Source organism: Sander vitreus, chromosome 13, assembly GCF_031162955.1.
Source record: "Sander vitreus isolate 19-12246 chromosome 13, sanVit1, whole genome shotgun sequence".
Taxonomy (NCBI): Eukaryota; Metazoa; Chordata; class Actinopteri; order Perciformes; family Percidae; genus Sander; species Sander vitreus.
The window spans coordinates 29,445,510-29,461,417 of record NC_135867.1 but is presented as its reverse complement, the minus strand read 5'-3'; the positions used below and the strand labels follow the sequence as shown (position 1 = coordinate 29,461,417).

The following is a 15,908-nucleotide window of genomic DNA, read 5'->3' as shown; positions in this document are numbered from 1 at the left end:
TGCTCATGATCTGACAATAGTCCTGATGCAACAATGCTGTTATGAATGCACAAAGGATATGTTACATGTGCGATTTCTGTCTGATGTAGGCTATTCTGTGTCATGCAGTATGTAAACGCCTTCTCTGCTGTTTGGGTTCATGTTTAGTGGCCACTTTGTGCAGTAAAATGGTTAATTTTATAACAGTGCTGTGCAGAGCCGGTTCTGCCGGTGCAAATATATTTTAGCCTGAATAGGTTAAAATCGACAGGTTTTTGTCTATATTGTTGTGTACAAACTTTTTAGACTGAGCTTTGTTGGTCGAGCATGTTGTAGACAGTACTGCTATTGCCGTTGTAATGCAGTTTATATTGGAAGGTAAAATTGTTGCTGTATTTTTCAGCTTGTCCTTTTTGCTACTTCTACGTATTTTTGAAAATGGCCCACTCACTTTTGTACTGGCCAAAATACTATTTCTGCCTACACCACTGAGTACAACCCTTTATATACTTTTGTTTGTGTATAAAGACTATGTGGTCAACAAAAAAAAAAATTACAATATGCGAAGCATGCGGGTCGACAAATTACAGATGGAGAGGCAACAACTTCCAACTTCGTTCGACATTTGAAACTACACGAAGAATGGTAAGTTGAGGCTAAATCATTTAATTAGAGGTGCCATGTCAGACATTAACATCAAGTGTTGTGGGTTCAGTGGGTTCCCTCCCTAACTCGTACTAATAAAACTTTAAAACATAAGACACATTATGAAAGTGCAGTGTCAGTGTAGTAGCACTTGGTAAAACAACAAAAATAAATACATAATTGAAAATGCATTCATGATTTGTATAAATTGAATTAATTACATTTTTATTTTTACTTAAACGCAAAGTTTAGGACTTGGGAGTCTTGTTAGTCTTGACTTGGGCTTTGACTCAGACTGTTACCATACTGTTCTATCTTTACTATGTTTGCCTTTACCCATGTAGTTATTATATCCATAAATTCCTGTTACTAATGATTATCAAAAATTTCATTGTGTAAATATTTTGTGAAACCACCAATTATCAACCCTATCGCCACAATATCAATATTGAGGTATTTGGTCAAAAATGTCGTTATATTTGTTTTTCTCCATATCGCCCAGCTTTTAACTCATGGAGCCAGCCCTTACCCAAAAGCAGACAAGAGACAAGTCAGTTTGCAGTCTGTGAGCTGAAAGGCAGCTATCACAGGACTTAAAGGATTCAAGAAATGTATTGCCATATAAATTAAAATGCCACCAGTGCATTTCTATATATGAAAAACCATCCAAACAACATTTACAAATGATACAGTCCTTATCACACAGAGGTACACACACAGTAGAATCTAGATGTATACACATTGTATTTCTTAAGTGAGTTTCTGTGATCTGTGACTTCGACATACATACTGTACACTCATAAATCAACCGCAGTTTAAAATTAGGCACCGGAGCAGTCCCGGAAGTGGAACGTCGTGAATATAGACTAACAAGTAGCTAATGCTTGGTAGGTAACATTATAAGGTTACAACAAAAGTTAATTTTAGTATGATTGTTTTGACCACGGTCAACAGCACTGGGCTAACCCACGATTAAGTTCGCTATGTAACATTGTATCGGTAGACGACTAATGCTAATTTAGGTAGCACACCCATCTGTCTGCCTGGCAGGATGACAAATACCTTGGGACACATAGTTAACATTAGCCCCCAGCCAACTAGCAGCCAACAACTATCATTACAGCAATCGGAACCTGGCCAACACAAACTCCAGCGGCAGGTGCTAACGACGCTAACAGCAGTTTAATAATCCGTCGGGAAACAGACCATATCAGACCCCAGGCACCTGAGTCGGAACAGCGGCCATCCTTACGTCTCCTAACGTTACCGGTGTGGTGCCAAAAATCTCTCCCCCTCCGCATTTAGCTGCCTCTACAGTTAAATTTAGATGATAAAAGGTGACTGTCCTGTGGCGACGATAGCTAAGTTTAAGAACCAAAACAACTAACGTTAGTTAAGATTACAAAAAAGTGAAGGGAGAGATCATTCCGGGCAGCTGGGAGATCTTCTGCACAACAACGGCCATCGGACGTCTCTGCCACCCCAGAGATTCTGCCAGCCATCCCCACCCACACCCACAAAGTAACGTTAAACCTCTCATCGTCGTTGAGTAACGTTACAACTAATCCCTTTCCCCCTGGTGCTGAAAACTTCCAAAAGGTGACACTGACGTGAAATATATTGTGATATTGTGGTTTTAGGACACCACGTCTGACACTGTGGTAAGCAGCACTGGAGCCGCCCAGGGCACAGTGCTGGCTCCTCTTCTCTTCACCCTGTACACCTCGGACTTCTGTTACAACTCGGAGCTGTGTCACATACAGAAGTACGCCGATGACACAGCCATCGTTGGGTGTATCAGGGGTGACAGAGAGGAGGAGTATCGGAGCCTGGTGGGGGATTTTGCTCTCTGGTGTCGCACTAACTGCCTATAGCTCAACACCAAGGAGCTGGTCATTGACTTTGGGAGGTCCAGACCAAGACCGCGACCAGTCCTGCTAGAGGGAGCTGAGGTGGAGGCTGTGCAGTCATACAAATACCTCGGCCTGTGGCTGGACAATAAACTGGACTGGACAACACACACCAGCCACCTGTACAGAAAGACACAAAGCAGGTTGTACTTCCTGAGGAGACTGCAGTCTTTCAACATCTGCAGCAAACTACTGTTGATGTTTTACCAGTCTGTGGTTACCAGCGTCCTTTTCTACACTGTGGTGTGCTGGGGGGCAGCATATCCAAGAAGGATACCTCCAGACTGGATAAACTGATCAGGCGCGCCGGCTCTGTGGTCGGCATGAAGCTGGACTCACTGGTGACGGTGGCAGAGAGGGGGACACTGGACAAACTGCTGGACATTACTGACAATGCCAGCCACCCCCTGCACACCGTCATCAGCAACCAGAGGAGTCTGTTCAGTGGAAGGCTGCTCCTTCCCAAGTGTAGGACCAACAGACTCAAGAACTCCTTTGTCCCTCATGCCATCATACTCTACAACTCCTCACTTGGGGGGAGGAGGAAATAGAATAAACAGGGTAAAGAGGACAGAACAGAACAGGAAGGAAGGGAAGGAGTGGTAGCCACTCACTCATTCACTGTGCAATAAATTAATAATCTACTCACATACATACCTGGACACTCTAACTGCTAATTTATGCTAAATGTCATTTATTTATTAACTGTACAATAACACAATACCATACATAGTCCTATATATCTATATATTTATCTTTTTTTATCTGTAGTTTATTGTTGTTTACTGTTTGTTTACTTTTTGTAAAAAATATTTAGCTAAAAGTTTATTGTCATTGTCTATACTGTATTTTTTTTTTTTTTTTATACCTCTTTAAATAAAGAGTGTTTTGTATGCTGCTAAAATCTGCTGCTGGAAATCTAATTTCCTTGCGGGAGTCATCCCAAAAGGATCAATAAAGAGTGTAAGTTTAAGTCTAACTCTAGCTGCTAGCTAGTGTTAGCTTGCTTGCTCGCTAACTAGTCAGCTAGTAATACAAATTGAATAAAAAAAAAACGTAATTATGTGGGAAACTGCAGCTATTTAATTAGAATGACATGAATTAACATTACTAAACGTAATGTGAATAAAACTTGGATGGATAAACTTGTCCGTGAACTGATACATTTTAATCGGGAATGGTGTGTATACATCCATTCTTTTGATTGAGAGACCCCTAGCCGCAGAAAATTACATATTGTACGTTTAAAAGGAGGAACTTATGATTACAATCATATGTAAGGTTTTCATGTATATGGGAAACAGGGCTGTAGCTGGAAAAATAACAAGTGTGATTTCAAGTGTAAAATTCTAAATAAAATGGCATTCTTCAGCAGTTATTACTTATAATGAAGATAGCAACAACAAGATTGAAGTGTTGCTCATAATTTCTGGTCCATAATTTCTGCTCCATGCTAAGGTCTCCGGCCCTATAGTTCACCAGACTATACTTCAGACATGCAATAATAAAGCCAGTCTGTCATACTCTTTGTCAGGACACAAACCTGCAAGGTAAACAACAGATTCATTAAATTAAACATTGTATAATCTCATCCTATCATATCTAGTTTTAGGATTACATTTGAATGGTTCTAGTTCCTTTGTTTGAAGTTAGTAAATACATGGATTACAATGGTAGTATCAGTCTACTACTGTTATAAGTTATGTGTTATAAGTAATGTTAATATTAATAACAAGCAGCTTTTAATACAAGTAAATAAATACGCCTAACAGAAAAATGTTTTAATGTGGACAGTTTTATTTGACAAAGAAAGGTTTGTTCAAATAAATAATTTATTTAACACATCAACACATTCATTTTTTAAATACATAATAAAGGCAAATTTAGTTGTTTTTTTAGATAATTATAACATAACACGGTAAACCAATGAATAGAAAAAGGAACCAGCAACAACAACAAAACAAAATATTGTTAACTTGGCAAGGTCAGTTAAATAATAAATAACTATTAAATATGTTCTGTAATTAAGTGAAAATTCATTCTTAAGTTTAATACATTATGTTTAAAATTGCAATATGTTTGCAATAGAGCCCTTGGCAGCAGCCATAAGGGGGGAGACTATCTTCCCAGGTGTTACGGTAGGAGGGGTAGGGTACAAACTTATGTTTTATGCTGATGATATACTTTTTGTGTCTGAATCCAGTAGATCAATACCCTAGCTACTCAGGATCATTGACTCTTTCTTTAAAAATGTTAAGGTTATAGGGTAAATTGGTCCAAGTCAGTGTTGCCTTTAACAGCTCAATGCCCCGTAACAGCCTTACAATCAGGTGCATTTCAGTGGCCCAAGCAAGGTATAGTATATCTGGGTATCTTATTCCCTCCCCAGTTTAAATACCTTGTTAAAGTTAATTTGGATCCATTATTGAATAAAATCTCTTGTGATGTTAATAGATGGGAGACTCTCAATCTCTCAATAGAGGTCAATGTTATAAAAATGGTTTGTGTTCTCAAGCTGAATTATCTTATCCAATCTCTTCCTCTGGAGGTTCCTCTGTCATATTTTAAATAGTTAAACAGGACTACAAAGCCTGTATGTCAAACTGTATGGTGAGGCAAAAATACATCCAACTCTTAAAAGTTGTGCAGACTAAAGTGGCCCGGCTGTTTGAATTGGATCCATATCTAAATACTTCATCAAGTATTTGGCAAAATCCAAAGCCTATGTTGGATTGCAGGGACCCAGGTTCCATTTAGCCCAAGATTATTTGTCAATGCTAAACGGGATGGATAAGCACATAAGAAGCTGGGTCCAAACTAGTAATGCCAGACAATAATAGCCAGACAGATTTTTAGGAGGACTGAGGATTGGATGTCTGCACTAGAAAATGGGCAAAGTACCTGAGCTTTCTGGAGGGCTCCTAAGAAGCTTTGTAATAGGGGAGAAACATGTTTAATGGTTTATGGTGTTGTCATTTATACATGTTTATTTGCTTAATAGTTTATTGTTTTTTTTTGTTATTATTTTGTTGTTGTTGTGTATAACTGCATATTGTAGTTACTGTGTCTTCTTTTCTTGATTTTTGTTTGGGTGGGTGGTGATGACAAAAGGGGGGATATGTTCATGTTGTGAAATGTACTTTTTGTAAGTTGTTTAAAAAAAAGCAATATAAAGGACTGAGGTGTTGCAAACTGCAAAACTGCAAATTATGCACTCACTCTTAAAGTTGTTATTGAATCTTATTTTGTTAACCAATAAATGAAGCTTGAAGCTATAGCATAATTTCAGTCAGGCATGTTTAGGTCTGAAGGTTTTATCTTTTGTGCATCCTGTCATTCACCCCTTTCATGCACTCCTCCCATGCATGCACTCCTCCCATGCATGCTTACTCACAACATACCTACATTGTTAGCCTATGATACTGCTGCTGCCTCTGTTTAAATATGATTCTCTCCATGCCTTTAGTACATTTATGCTGCTATTATGAGCGTGGTGTGTTCACAGCTGTTCAATTATTTCAATATGTTCTCTCTGTTGTTGGCAGCTGTCACAGCACTCTTCCACATGATCTTAACAGATTCATCAGCTCCATCAGCCTCTTCAGCCAATCAGCCTCATCAGAATCATCAGCCACAACCTCCACCAGTGTCTGGACTCCATGGGGGGATTTATCTCGCTGCTGCTCAGGACCGACGCCCCTCGATTACAATTGTTCCTGTAGAATATTTCTGCAACTTTCTGCCAAGACATTATTATCACATATCATCCGTTATAATAAACATTCATCATTACTTCATATACTTGTCTCTCCTGATTGAAATATATGACATATGCAAACAAACATGGTGCAATACCCAGTAAAGGCAAGGCACTTTCAAGACACACAAGCTTCACAAATTTTGCACTGATCTGCAGAAATACCTTGACATTTTGAGTTACTGTATTACTTTTTGTTAGTGCTCATCATGGTTTAACAAAGGGTCAAAAAGGTAGTTTGAATTCACATAAGCAACTCTACTATATAAGAAAACATCTGGCTGGTAAATTTCAATTGTTCAGCGATCTGGACTTCCAGAAAGAAACCATTTGCAGACAATGAAATACATACTTCCTAAACTAAAAAAATAAAATAAGTTCTTATCTTTGGATTACAAGTGATTAAGACAAATACTTGTTTAAGAAAAGTAGAAATACTGTATTGTATTTGTATGCCAGCAACATTCATATTTGTAATGACAGTGACACAGACCTGTCTCTCAGTTCTCCTCCTGGCAGACTTGCTTGCAGCAGGGACAGCAAGGGCAGCAGCATCGATAGCAATAATGCCGGAGCTGACAAAGGAGTCCGCTGGTTGTCTCTGGACCTGCATCAGTTTCTTCTACCTTCATCTTCTCTTGATACGTTTTAGCAGAAGTCTGTTGTTTTACTTGCATTGTTCCATCCCTTGTGGTTATATCGTCCTTGAATGTTTGATTAGCTTTATCGATACTTGTCAGTGTTCTACACAGTTTTTCTTTCTCACTGAGCATCTGAACTTGAAGTTGTTGGATCTCTCTGTATTTTTTATCCAGTGTTGTGCTGTCTCGCTCGCAGTCAATTTGGGATGTCATGTCCTTACTTAGTCCTTTTTTCAGCTTATTCTCCAGTAGTTCCTTTTCTTTCTGTAACCATGTTCTCTTAACAAACTGATTGATCACATTTAGTCTTTTCTCTAGGTTGTTTTTCATCTCATGGCTCATGCACTTCATCTGATTGATCTCCTTCCGCTCCATTTTTGTATCCTTCCAGATCTTTCGCAAATAATCTCTTCTTGACATTTTCTCGTCTGTAAAATCATTTGGCTCTGGAGCCGACTTGAACATCTTCTGTATATTTTTCCCTTCATCTTCTGCCACCATCAGCAGAAGACCTTCCCTCTTAGTTTTCAAGTGTTTAGGTTTTCTTTCAAGATCATGTTTATCTCCCTCTAACTTCCACTGATGTTCAAATTCTTCAGTCTGGATCAGGTCATCTGACTGAAAAACATCCTCACATTCAAACTCTTTAGGTTTATTCAAATACTGTTCATCAACATCTTGCTCCTGAAGCCATTCCTTTACAACCTCACTTTGTACCGCTTTGTCAAACATTATTGTCACCATATGGTTCTTATCTTTTTGCATCAGGTCATAATAACCAGTGATCTTTTTTTTCTGTTTATCAAGTTCATTACACTTGTGTTCCAATATTGAGTTCGATTGGAGCATATCTTTATATTTCTGTCCAAATCTGTCCATAGTCTTTGTAAAGTCCTCATGTCTCCTTTGATTCAACTCTTTGAGTTTTGCTCTGAGACTTACCATGAAGTTCATTAACCTGGTGAGCCGGACCTTTGTAATTTTAAGCTCAGCCAGTTCTCCTTCCATCCTCTTATTTTCATTTAAAAACCTTGCTATCTCACTTTCAGTAGTTGTCTTTATTTGATACAATTGTTGTTTTTCTTGGTTTATCTCATCAAACTGACTGTCAGCATGTTCTTTCTTCTTTTGCAGCTCAGTCTTTGTGATTTCCAGTTTGTCTCTTTCCTCTTTTATATCTTGTATCACTTGTTCTAATACGTCACGTTGTTTCAGGATGTCAGACCTCATCAGCTCCAAGTCCAGTTTCTCTTTGTTCATCATCTCATTCTCTCTATCCAGATCTTCTCTGTCTTGCTTCAGCTCTGACTTCAATTTGTAAAGATCTTGTTTGTCCAACTCAAACTGCAGCTTCCATTGATTGTCCATGTTTCCTCTCTGGATGACCATGTCTGACAGTATGCCTATCAGACTTTTCTTTTCTCTCTCTAACAGCTCACTGTATCCAGCCAGGTTCTCTTTCTGTACATCTAGAGCAGTAAGCTTTTGTTCCAATACAGTGTACAGCATTAGTACGTCTTGATTGTTTTGTTGTAATCTTTCCATTTTGTTTTTCATGTCTTCACTCATCTTTTCATTTAGCTGTTGTATTTTTTCCCTCAGAGTTTTTAGTGATTTAATTTCATTCAAGAGTTGATGTTCTCTTATTTTCAGCTCAGACCTTTCTCCTTCCATTCTGTCCTTTTCATTCTCGAGCAATCGTCTGTCCTTGTCAGTACTACTCTTCATCTGATTGAGATGTTCTCTCTCTCCACTGATGGTGTTCATGGCAGCTTCAATCTCTTCTTTCTTCCTGTTGAGATCCTTCCTCAAAAGTTCCAGTTCATTTCTTTCTACCAGTACACTGTTCTTAGTGGTTTCCAGTTCTTGTGTTTGTCTTTTGAACTCTTCTTCCTTGAGTTGTTGTTCTTCTTGTTTTAAGGTAATCATGTTCATGACATTGTCAAGTTTATCTCTTTCTGTCTGAAGCTGAAGGGTCAGATCTTTAATGTTGATTTTCTCTCTGTTGATCTCATCAAACTGACTGTCTGCATGTTCTTTCTTCTGTTGTAGCTCAGTCTTTGTGATTTCCAGTTTGTCTTTTTCCTCTTTTATATCTTGTATCACTTGTTCTAATATGTCACTTTGTTTCAGGATGTCAGACCTCATCAGCTCATAGTCCAGTTTCTCTTTGTTCATCATCTCACTCTCTCTATCCAGATCCTCTCTTTCTTGCCCTGCCTTTAGTTCTATAAGATGTGTCTTTTCCAACTCAGCCTCTTGTTTCAGTCTATTGGCCATTTCTTGTCTTTGCATGGCAATTTCTGACAACATACTCTTCAACCCTTCTTTTTCTCTCTCTAATATCTCAGTGTAAGATGACATATTTTCCTTCAGTTTATCCAGAGCCCTCATGCTTTTTCTCCAAAACACTCAAGTGTTTCAATAAGTCTTCATTGTTTTGTTTCAGTCTCATGATTTTGTTTTTCACGTCTTCACTCATCCTTTCATTCAGCTGTTGCAGTTTTTCCCTCAGATTTTCTAGTGATTTCATTTCATTCAAGAGTTGATGTTCTCTTATTGTCAGCTCAGACCTTTCTCCTTCCATTCTGTCCTTTTCATTCTCGAGCATTCGTCTGTAGAATCATCAGCCACAACCTCCACCAGTGTCTGGACTCCATGGGGGGATTTATCTCGCTGCTGCTCAGGACCGACGCCCCTCGATTACAATTGTTCCTGTAGAATATTTCTGCAACTTTCTGCCAAGACATTATTATCACATATCATCCGTTATAATAAACATTCATCATTACTTCATATACTTGTCTCTCCTGATTGAAATATATGACATATGCAAACAAACATGGTGCAATACCCAGTAAAGGCAAGGCACTTTCAAGACACACAAGCTTCACAAATTTTGCACTGATCTGCAGAAATACCTTGACATTTTGAGTTACTGTATTACTTTTTGTTAGTGCTCATCATGGTTTAACAAAGGGTCAAAAAGGTAGTTTGAATTCACATAAGCAACTCTACTATATAAGAAAACATCTGGCTGGTAAATTTCAATTGTTCAGCGATCTGGACTTCCAGAAAGAAACCATTTGCAGACAATGAAATACATACTTCCTAAACTAAAAAAATAAAATAAGTTCTTTATCTTTGGATTACAAGTGATTAAGACAAATACTTGTTTAAGAAAAGTAGAAATACTGTATTGTATTTGTATGCCAGCAACATTCATATTTGTAATGACAGTGACACAGACCTGTCTCTCAGTTCTCCTCCTGGCAGACTTGCTTGCAGCAGGGACAGCAAGGGCAGCAGCATCGATAGCAATAATGCCGGAGCTGACAAAGGAGTCCGCTGGTTGTCTCTGGACCTGCATCAGTTTCTTCTACCTTCATCTTCTCTTGATACGTTTTAGCAGAAGTCTGTTGTTTTACTTGCATTGTTCCATCCCTTGTGGTTATATCGTCCTTGAATGTTTGATTAGCTTTATCGATACTTGTCAGTGTTCTACACAGTTTTTCTTTCTCACTGAGGCATCTGAACTTGAAGTTGTTGGATCTCTCTGTATTTTTTATCCAGTGTTGTGTGCTGTCTCGCTCGCAGTCAATTTGGGATGTCATGTCCTTACTTAGTCCTTTTTTCAGCTTATTCTCCAGTAGTTCCTTTTCTTTCTGTAACCATGTTCTCTTAACAAACTGATTGATCACATTTAGTCTTTTCTCTAGGTTGTTTTTCATCTCATGGCTCATGCACTTCATCTGACTGATCTCCTTCCGCTCCATTTTTGTATCCTTCCAGATCTTTCGCAAATAATCTCTTCTTGACATTTTCTCGTCAGTAAAATCATTTGGCTCCTGGAGCCGACTTGAACATCTTCTGTATATTTTTCCCTTCATCTTCTGCCACCATCAGCAGAAGACCTTCCCTCTTAGTTTTCAAGTGTTTAGGTTTTCTTTCAAGATCATGTTTATCTCCCTCTAACTTCCACTGATGTTCAAATTCTTCAGTCTGGATCAGGTCATCTGACTGAAAAACATCCTCACATTCAAACTCTTTAGGTTTATTCAAATACTGTTCATCAACATCTTGCTCCTGAAGCCATTCCTTTACAACCTCACTTTGTACCGCTTTGTCAAACATTATTGTCACCATATGGTTCTTATCTTTTTGCATCAGGTCATAATAACCAGTGATCTTTTTTTTCTCTGTTTATCAAGTTCATTACACTTGTGTTCCAATATTGAGTTCGATTGGAGCATATCTTTATATTTCTGTCCAAATCTGTCCATAGTCTTTGTAAAGTCCTCATGTCTCCTTTGATTCAACTCTTTGAGTTTTGCTATGAGACTTACCATGAAGTTCATTAACCTGGTGAGCCGGACCTTTGTAATTTTAAGCTCAGCCAGTTCTCCTTCCATCCTCTTATTTTCATTTAAAAACCTTGCTATCTCACTTTCAGTAGTTGTCTTTATTTGATACAATTGTTGTTTTTCTTGGTTTATCTCATCAAACTGACTGTCAGCATGTTCTTTCTTCTTTTGCAGCTCAGTCTTTGTGATTTCCAGTTTGTCTCTTTCCTCTTTTATATCTTGTATCACTTGTTCTAATACGTCACGTTGTTTCAGGATGTCAGACCTCATCAGCTCCAAGTCCAGTTTCTCTTTGTTCATCATCTCACTCTCTCTATCCAGATCTTCTCTGTCTTGCTCCTGCTCTACTTCAGTTCTATAAAGATGTGTCTTTTCCAACTCAGCCTCTTGTTTCCAGTCTGATTGGCCATGTTTCTTGTCTTTGCATGGCAATTTCTGACAACATACTCTTCAACCCTTCTTTTTTCTCTCTCTAATATCTCAGTGTAAGATGACATATTTTCCTTCAGTTTATCCAGAGCCTCATGCTTTTTCTCCAAAACACTCAACTGTTTCAGTAAGTCTTCATTGTTTTGTTCCAGTCTCATGATTTTGTTTTTCACGTCTTCACTCATCCTTTCATTCAGCTGTTGCAGTTTTTTCCCTCAGATTTTCTAGTGATTTCATTTCATTCAAGAGTTGATGTTCTCTTATTGTCAGCTCAGACCTTTCTCCTTCCATTCTGTCCTTTTCATTCTCGAGCCTTCGTCTGTCCATGTCAGTACTACTCTTCATCTGATTGAGTTGTTCTCTCTCTCCACTGATGGTGTTCATGGCAGCTTCAATCTCTTCTTTCTTCCTGTTGAGATCCTTCCTCAAAAGTTCCAGTTCATTTCTTTCTACCAGTACACTGTTCTTAGTGGTTTCCAGTTGTTGCGTTTGTCTTTTGAACTCTTCTTCCTTGAGTTGTTGTTCTTCTTGTTTTAAGGTAATCATGTTCATGACATTGTCAAGTTTATCTCTTTCTGTCTGAAGCTGAAGGGTCAGATCTTTAATGTTGATTTTCTCTCTGTTGATCTCATCAAACTGACTGTCTGCATGTTCTTTCTTCTGTTGTAGCTCAGTCTTTGTGATTTCCAGTTTGTCTTTTTTCCTCTTTTATATCTTGTATCACTTGTTCTAATATGTCACTTTGTTTCAGGATGTCAGACCTCAGCAGCTCCAAGTCCAGTTTCTCTTTGTTCATCATCTCAGTCTCTCTATCCAGATCTTCTCTGTCTTGCTTCAGCTCTGACTTCAATTTGTAAAGATCTTGTTTGTCCAACTCAAACTGCAGCTTCCATTGATTGTCCATGTTTCCTCTCTGGATGACCATGTCTGACAGTATGCCTATCAGACTTTTCTTTTCTCTCTCTAACAGCTCACTGTATCCAGCCAGGTTCTCTTTCTGTACATCTAGAGCAGTAAGCTTTTGTTCCAATACAGTGTACAGCATTAGTACGTCTTGATTGTTTTGTTGTAATCTTTCCATTTTGTTTTTCACGTCTTCACTCATCTTTTCATTTAGCTGTTGTATTTTTTCCCTCAGAGTTTTTAGTGATTTAATTTCATTCAAGAGTTGATCTTCTCTTATTTTCAGCTCAGACCTTTCTCCTTCCATTCTGTCCTTTTCATTCTCGAGCATTCGTCTGTCCTTGTCAGTACTACTCTTCATCTGATTGAGTTGTTCTCTCTCTCCACTGATGGTGTTCATGGCAGCTTCAATCTCTTCTTTCTTCCTGTTGAGATCCTTCCTCAAAAGTTCCAGTTCCTTTCTTTCTACCAGTACACTGTTCTTACTGGTTTCCAGTTCTTGTGTTTGTCTTTTGAACTCTTCTTCCTTGAGTTGTTGTTCTTCTTGTTTTAAGGTAATCATGTTCATGACATTGTCAAGTTTATCTCTTTCTGTCTGAAGCTGAAGGGTCAGATCTTTAATGTTGATTTTCTCTCTGTTGATCTCATCAAACTGACTGTCTGCATGTTCTTTCTTCTGTTGTAGCTCAGTCTTTGTGATTTCCAGTTTGTCTTTTTCCTCTTTTATATCTTGTATCACTTGTTCTAATATGTCACTTTGTTTCAGGATGTCAGACCTCATCAGCTCATAGTCCAGTTTCTCTTTGTTCATCATCTCACTCTCTCTAGCCAGATCCTCTCTGTCTTGCCCTGCCTTTAGTTCTATAAGATGTGTCTTTTCCAACTCAGCCTCTTGTTTCAGTCTATTGGCCATTTCTTGTCTTTGCATGGCAATTTCTGACAACATACTCTTCAACCCTTCTTTTTCTCTCTCTAATATCTCAGTGTAAGATGACATATTTTCCTTCAGTTTATCCAGAGCCTCATGCTTTTTCTCCAAAACACTCAACTGTTTCAATAAGTCTTCATTGTTTTGTTCCAGTCTCATGATTTTGTTTTTCACGTCTTCACTCATCCTTTCATTCAGCTGTTGCAGTTTTTCCCTCAGATTTTCTAGTGATTTCATTTCATTCAAGAGTTGATGTTCTCTTATTGTCAGCTCAGACCTTTCTCCTTCCATTCTGTCCTTTTCATTCTCGAGCCTTCGTCTGTCCATGTCAGTACTACTCTTCATCTGATTGAGTTGTTCTCTTTCTCCACTGATGGTGTTCATGGCAGCTTCAATCTCTTCTTTCTTCCTGTTGAGATCCTTCCTCAAAAGTTCCAGTTCATTTCTTTCTACCAGTACACTGTTCTTACTGGTTTCCAGTTCTTGTGTTTGTCTTTTGAACTCTTCTTCCTTGAGTTGTTGTTCTTCTTGTTTTAAGGTAATCATGTTCATGACATTGTCAAGTTTATCTCTTTCTGTCTGAAGCTGAAGGGTCAGATCTTTAATGTTGATTTTCTCTCTGTTGATCTCATCAAACTGACTGTCTGCATGTTCTTTCTTCTGTTGTAGCTACTGCTCTAGATGTACAGAAAGAGAACCTGGCTGGATACAGTGAGCTGTTAGAGAGAGAAAAGAAAAGTCTGATAGGCATACTGTCAGACATGGTCATCCAGAGAGGAAACATGGACAATCAATGGAAGCTGCAATTTGAGTTGGACAAACAAGATCTTTACAAATTGAAGTCAGAGCTGAAGCAAGACAGAGAAGATCTGGATAGAGAGAATGAGATGATGAACAAAGAGAAACTGGACTTGGAGCTGCTGAGGTCTGACATCCTGAAACAAAGTGACATATTAGAACAAGTGATACAAGATATAAAAGAGGAAAAAGACAAACTGGAAATCACAAAGACTGAGCTACAACAGAAGAAAGAACATGCAGACAGTCAGTTTGATGAGATCAACAGAGAGAAAATCAACATTAAAGATCTGACCCTTCAGCTTCAGACAGAAAGAGATAAACTTGACAATGTCATGGACATGATTACCTTAAAACAAGAAGAACAACAACTCAAGGAAGAAGAGTTCAAAAGACAAACACAAGAACTGGAAACCAGTAAGAACAGTGTACTGGTAGAAAGAAAGGAACTGGAACTTTTGAGGAAGGATCTCAACAGGAAGAAAGAAGAGATTGAAGCTGCCATGAACACCATCAGTGGAGAGAGAGAACAACTCAATCAGATGAAGTGTAGTACTGACATGGACAGACGAATGCTCGAGAATGAAAAGGACAGAATGGAAGGAGAAAGGTCTGAGCTGACAATAAGAGAACATCAACTCTTGAATGAAATGAAATCACTAGAAAATCTGAGGGAAAAACTGCAACAGCTGAATGAAAGGATGAGTGAAGACGTGATAAACAAAATCATGAGACTGGAACAAAACAATGAAGACTTACTGAAACACTTGAGTGTTTTGGAGCAAAAAGCATGAGGCTCTGGATAAACTGAAGGAAAATATGTCATCTTACACTGAGATATTAGAGAGAGAAAAAGAAGGGTTGAAGAGTATGTTGTCAGAAATTGCCATGCAAAGACAAGAAATGGCCAATAGACTGAAACAAGAGGCTGAGTTGGAAAAAGACACATCTTATAGAACTAAAGGCAGGGCAAGACAGAGAGGATCTGGATAGAGAGAGTGAGATGATGAACAAAGAGAAACTGGACTTGGAGCTGATGAGGTCTGACATCCTGAAACAAAGTGACATATTAGAACAAGTGATACAAGATATAAAAGAGGAAAAAGACAAACTGGAAATCACAAAGACTGAGCTACAACAGAAGAAAGAACATGCAGACAGTCAGTTTGATGAGATCAACAGAGAGAAAATCAACATTAAAGATCTGACCCTTCAGCTTCAGACAGAAAGAGATAAACTTGACAATGTCATGGACATGATTACCTTAAAACAAGAAGAACAACAACTCAAGGAAGAAGAGTTCAAAAGACAAACACAAGAACTGGAAACCAGTAAGAACAGTGTACTGGTAGAAAGAAAGGAACTGGAACTTTTGAGGAAGGATCTCAACAGGAAGAAAGAAGAGATTGAAGCTGCCATGAACACCATCAGTGGAGAGAGAGAACATCTCAATCAGATGAAGAGTAGTACTGACAAGGACAGACGAATGCTCGAGAATGAAAAGGACAGAATGGAAGGAGAAAGGTCTGAGCTGAAAATAAGAGAAGATCAACT

General features: G+C 38.5%; 1 protein-coding gene across 1 annotated transcript; it reads right to left on the bottom strand.

Moving 5' to 3' along the window:
* Positions 1-4,311: 4,311 nt before the first annotated feature.
* On the bottom strand, positions 4,312-9,547 carry LOC144528138 (uncharacterized). Its single transcript, XM_078266606.1, has 2 exons — positions 6,785-9,547; positions 4,312-6,273 (listed from the first exon to the last, which is right to left on the bottom strand). Exon 1 carries the CDS (start codon positions 9,324-9,326, stop codon positions 6,792-6,794), a length of 2,535 nt encoding a protein of 844 aa, XP_078122732.1. The 5' UTR covers positions 9,327-9,547; the 3' UTR covers positions 4,312-6,273; positions 6,785-6,791.
* Between the last annotated feature and the right edge of the window lie 6,361 nt (positions 9,548-15,908).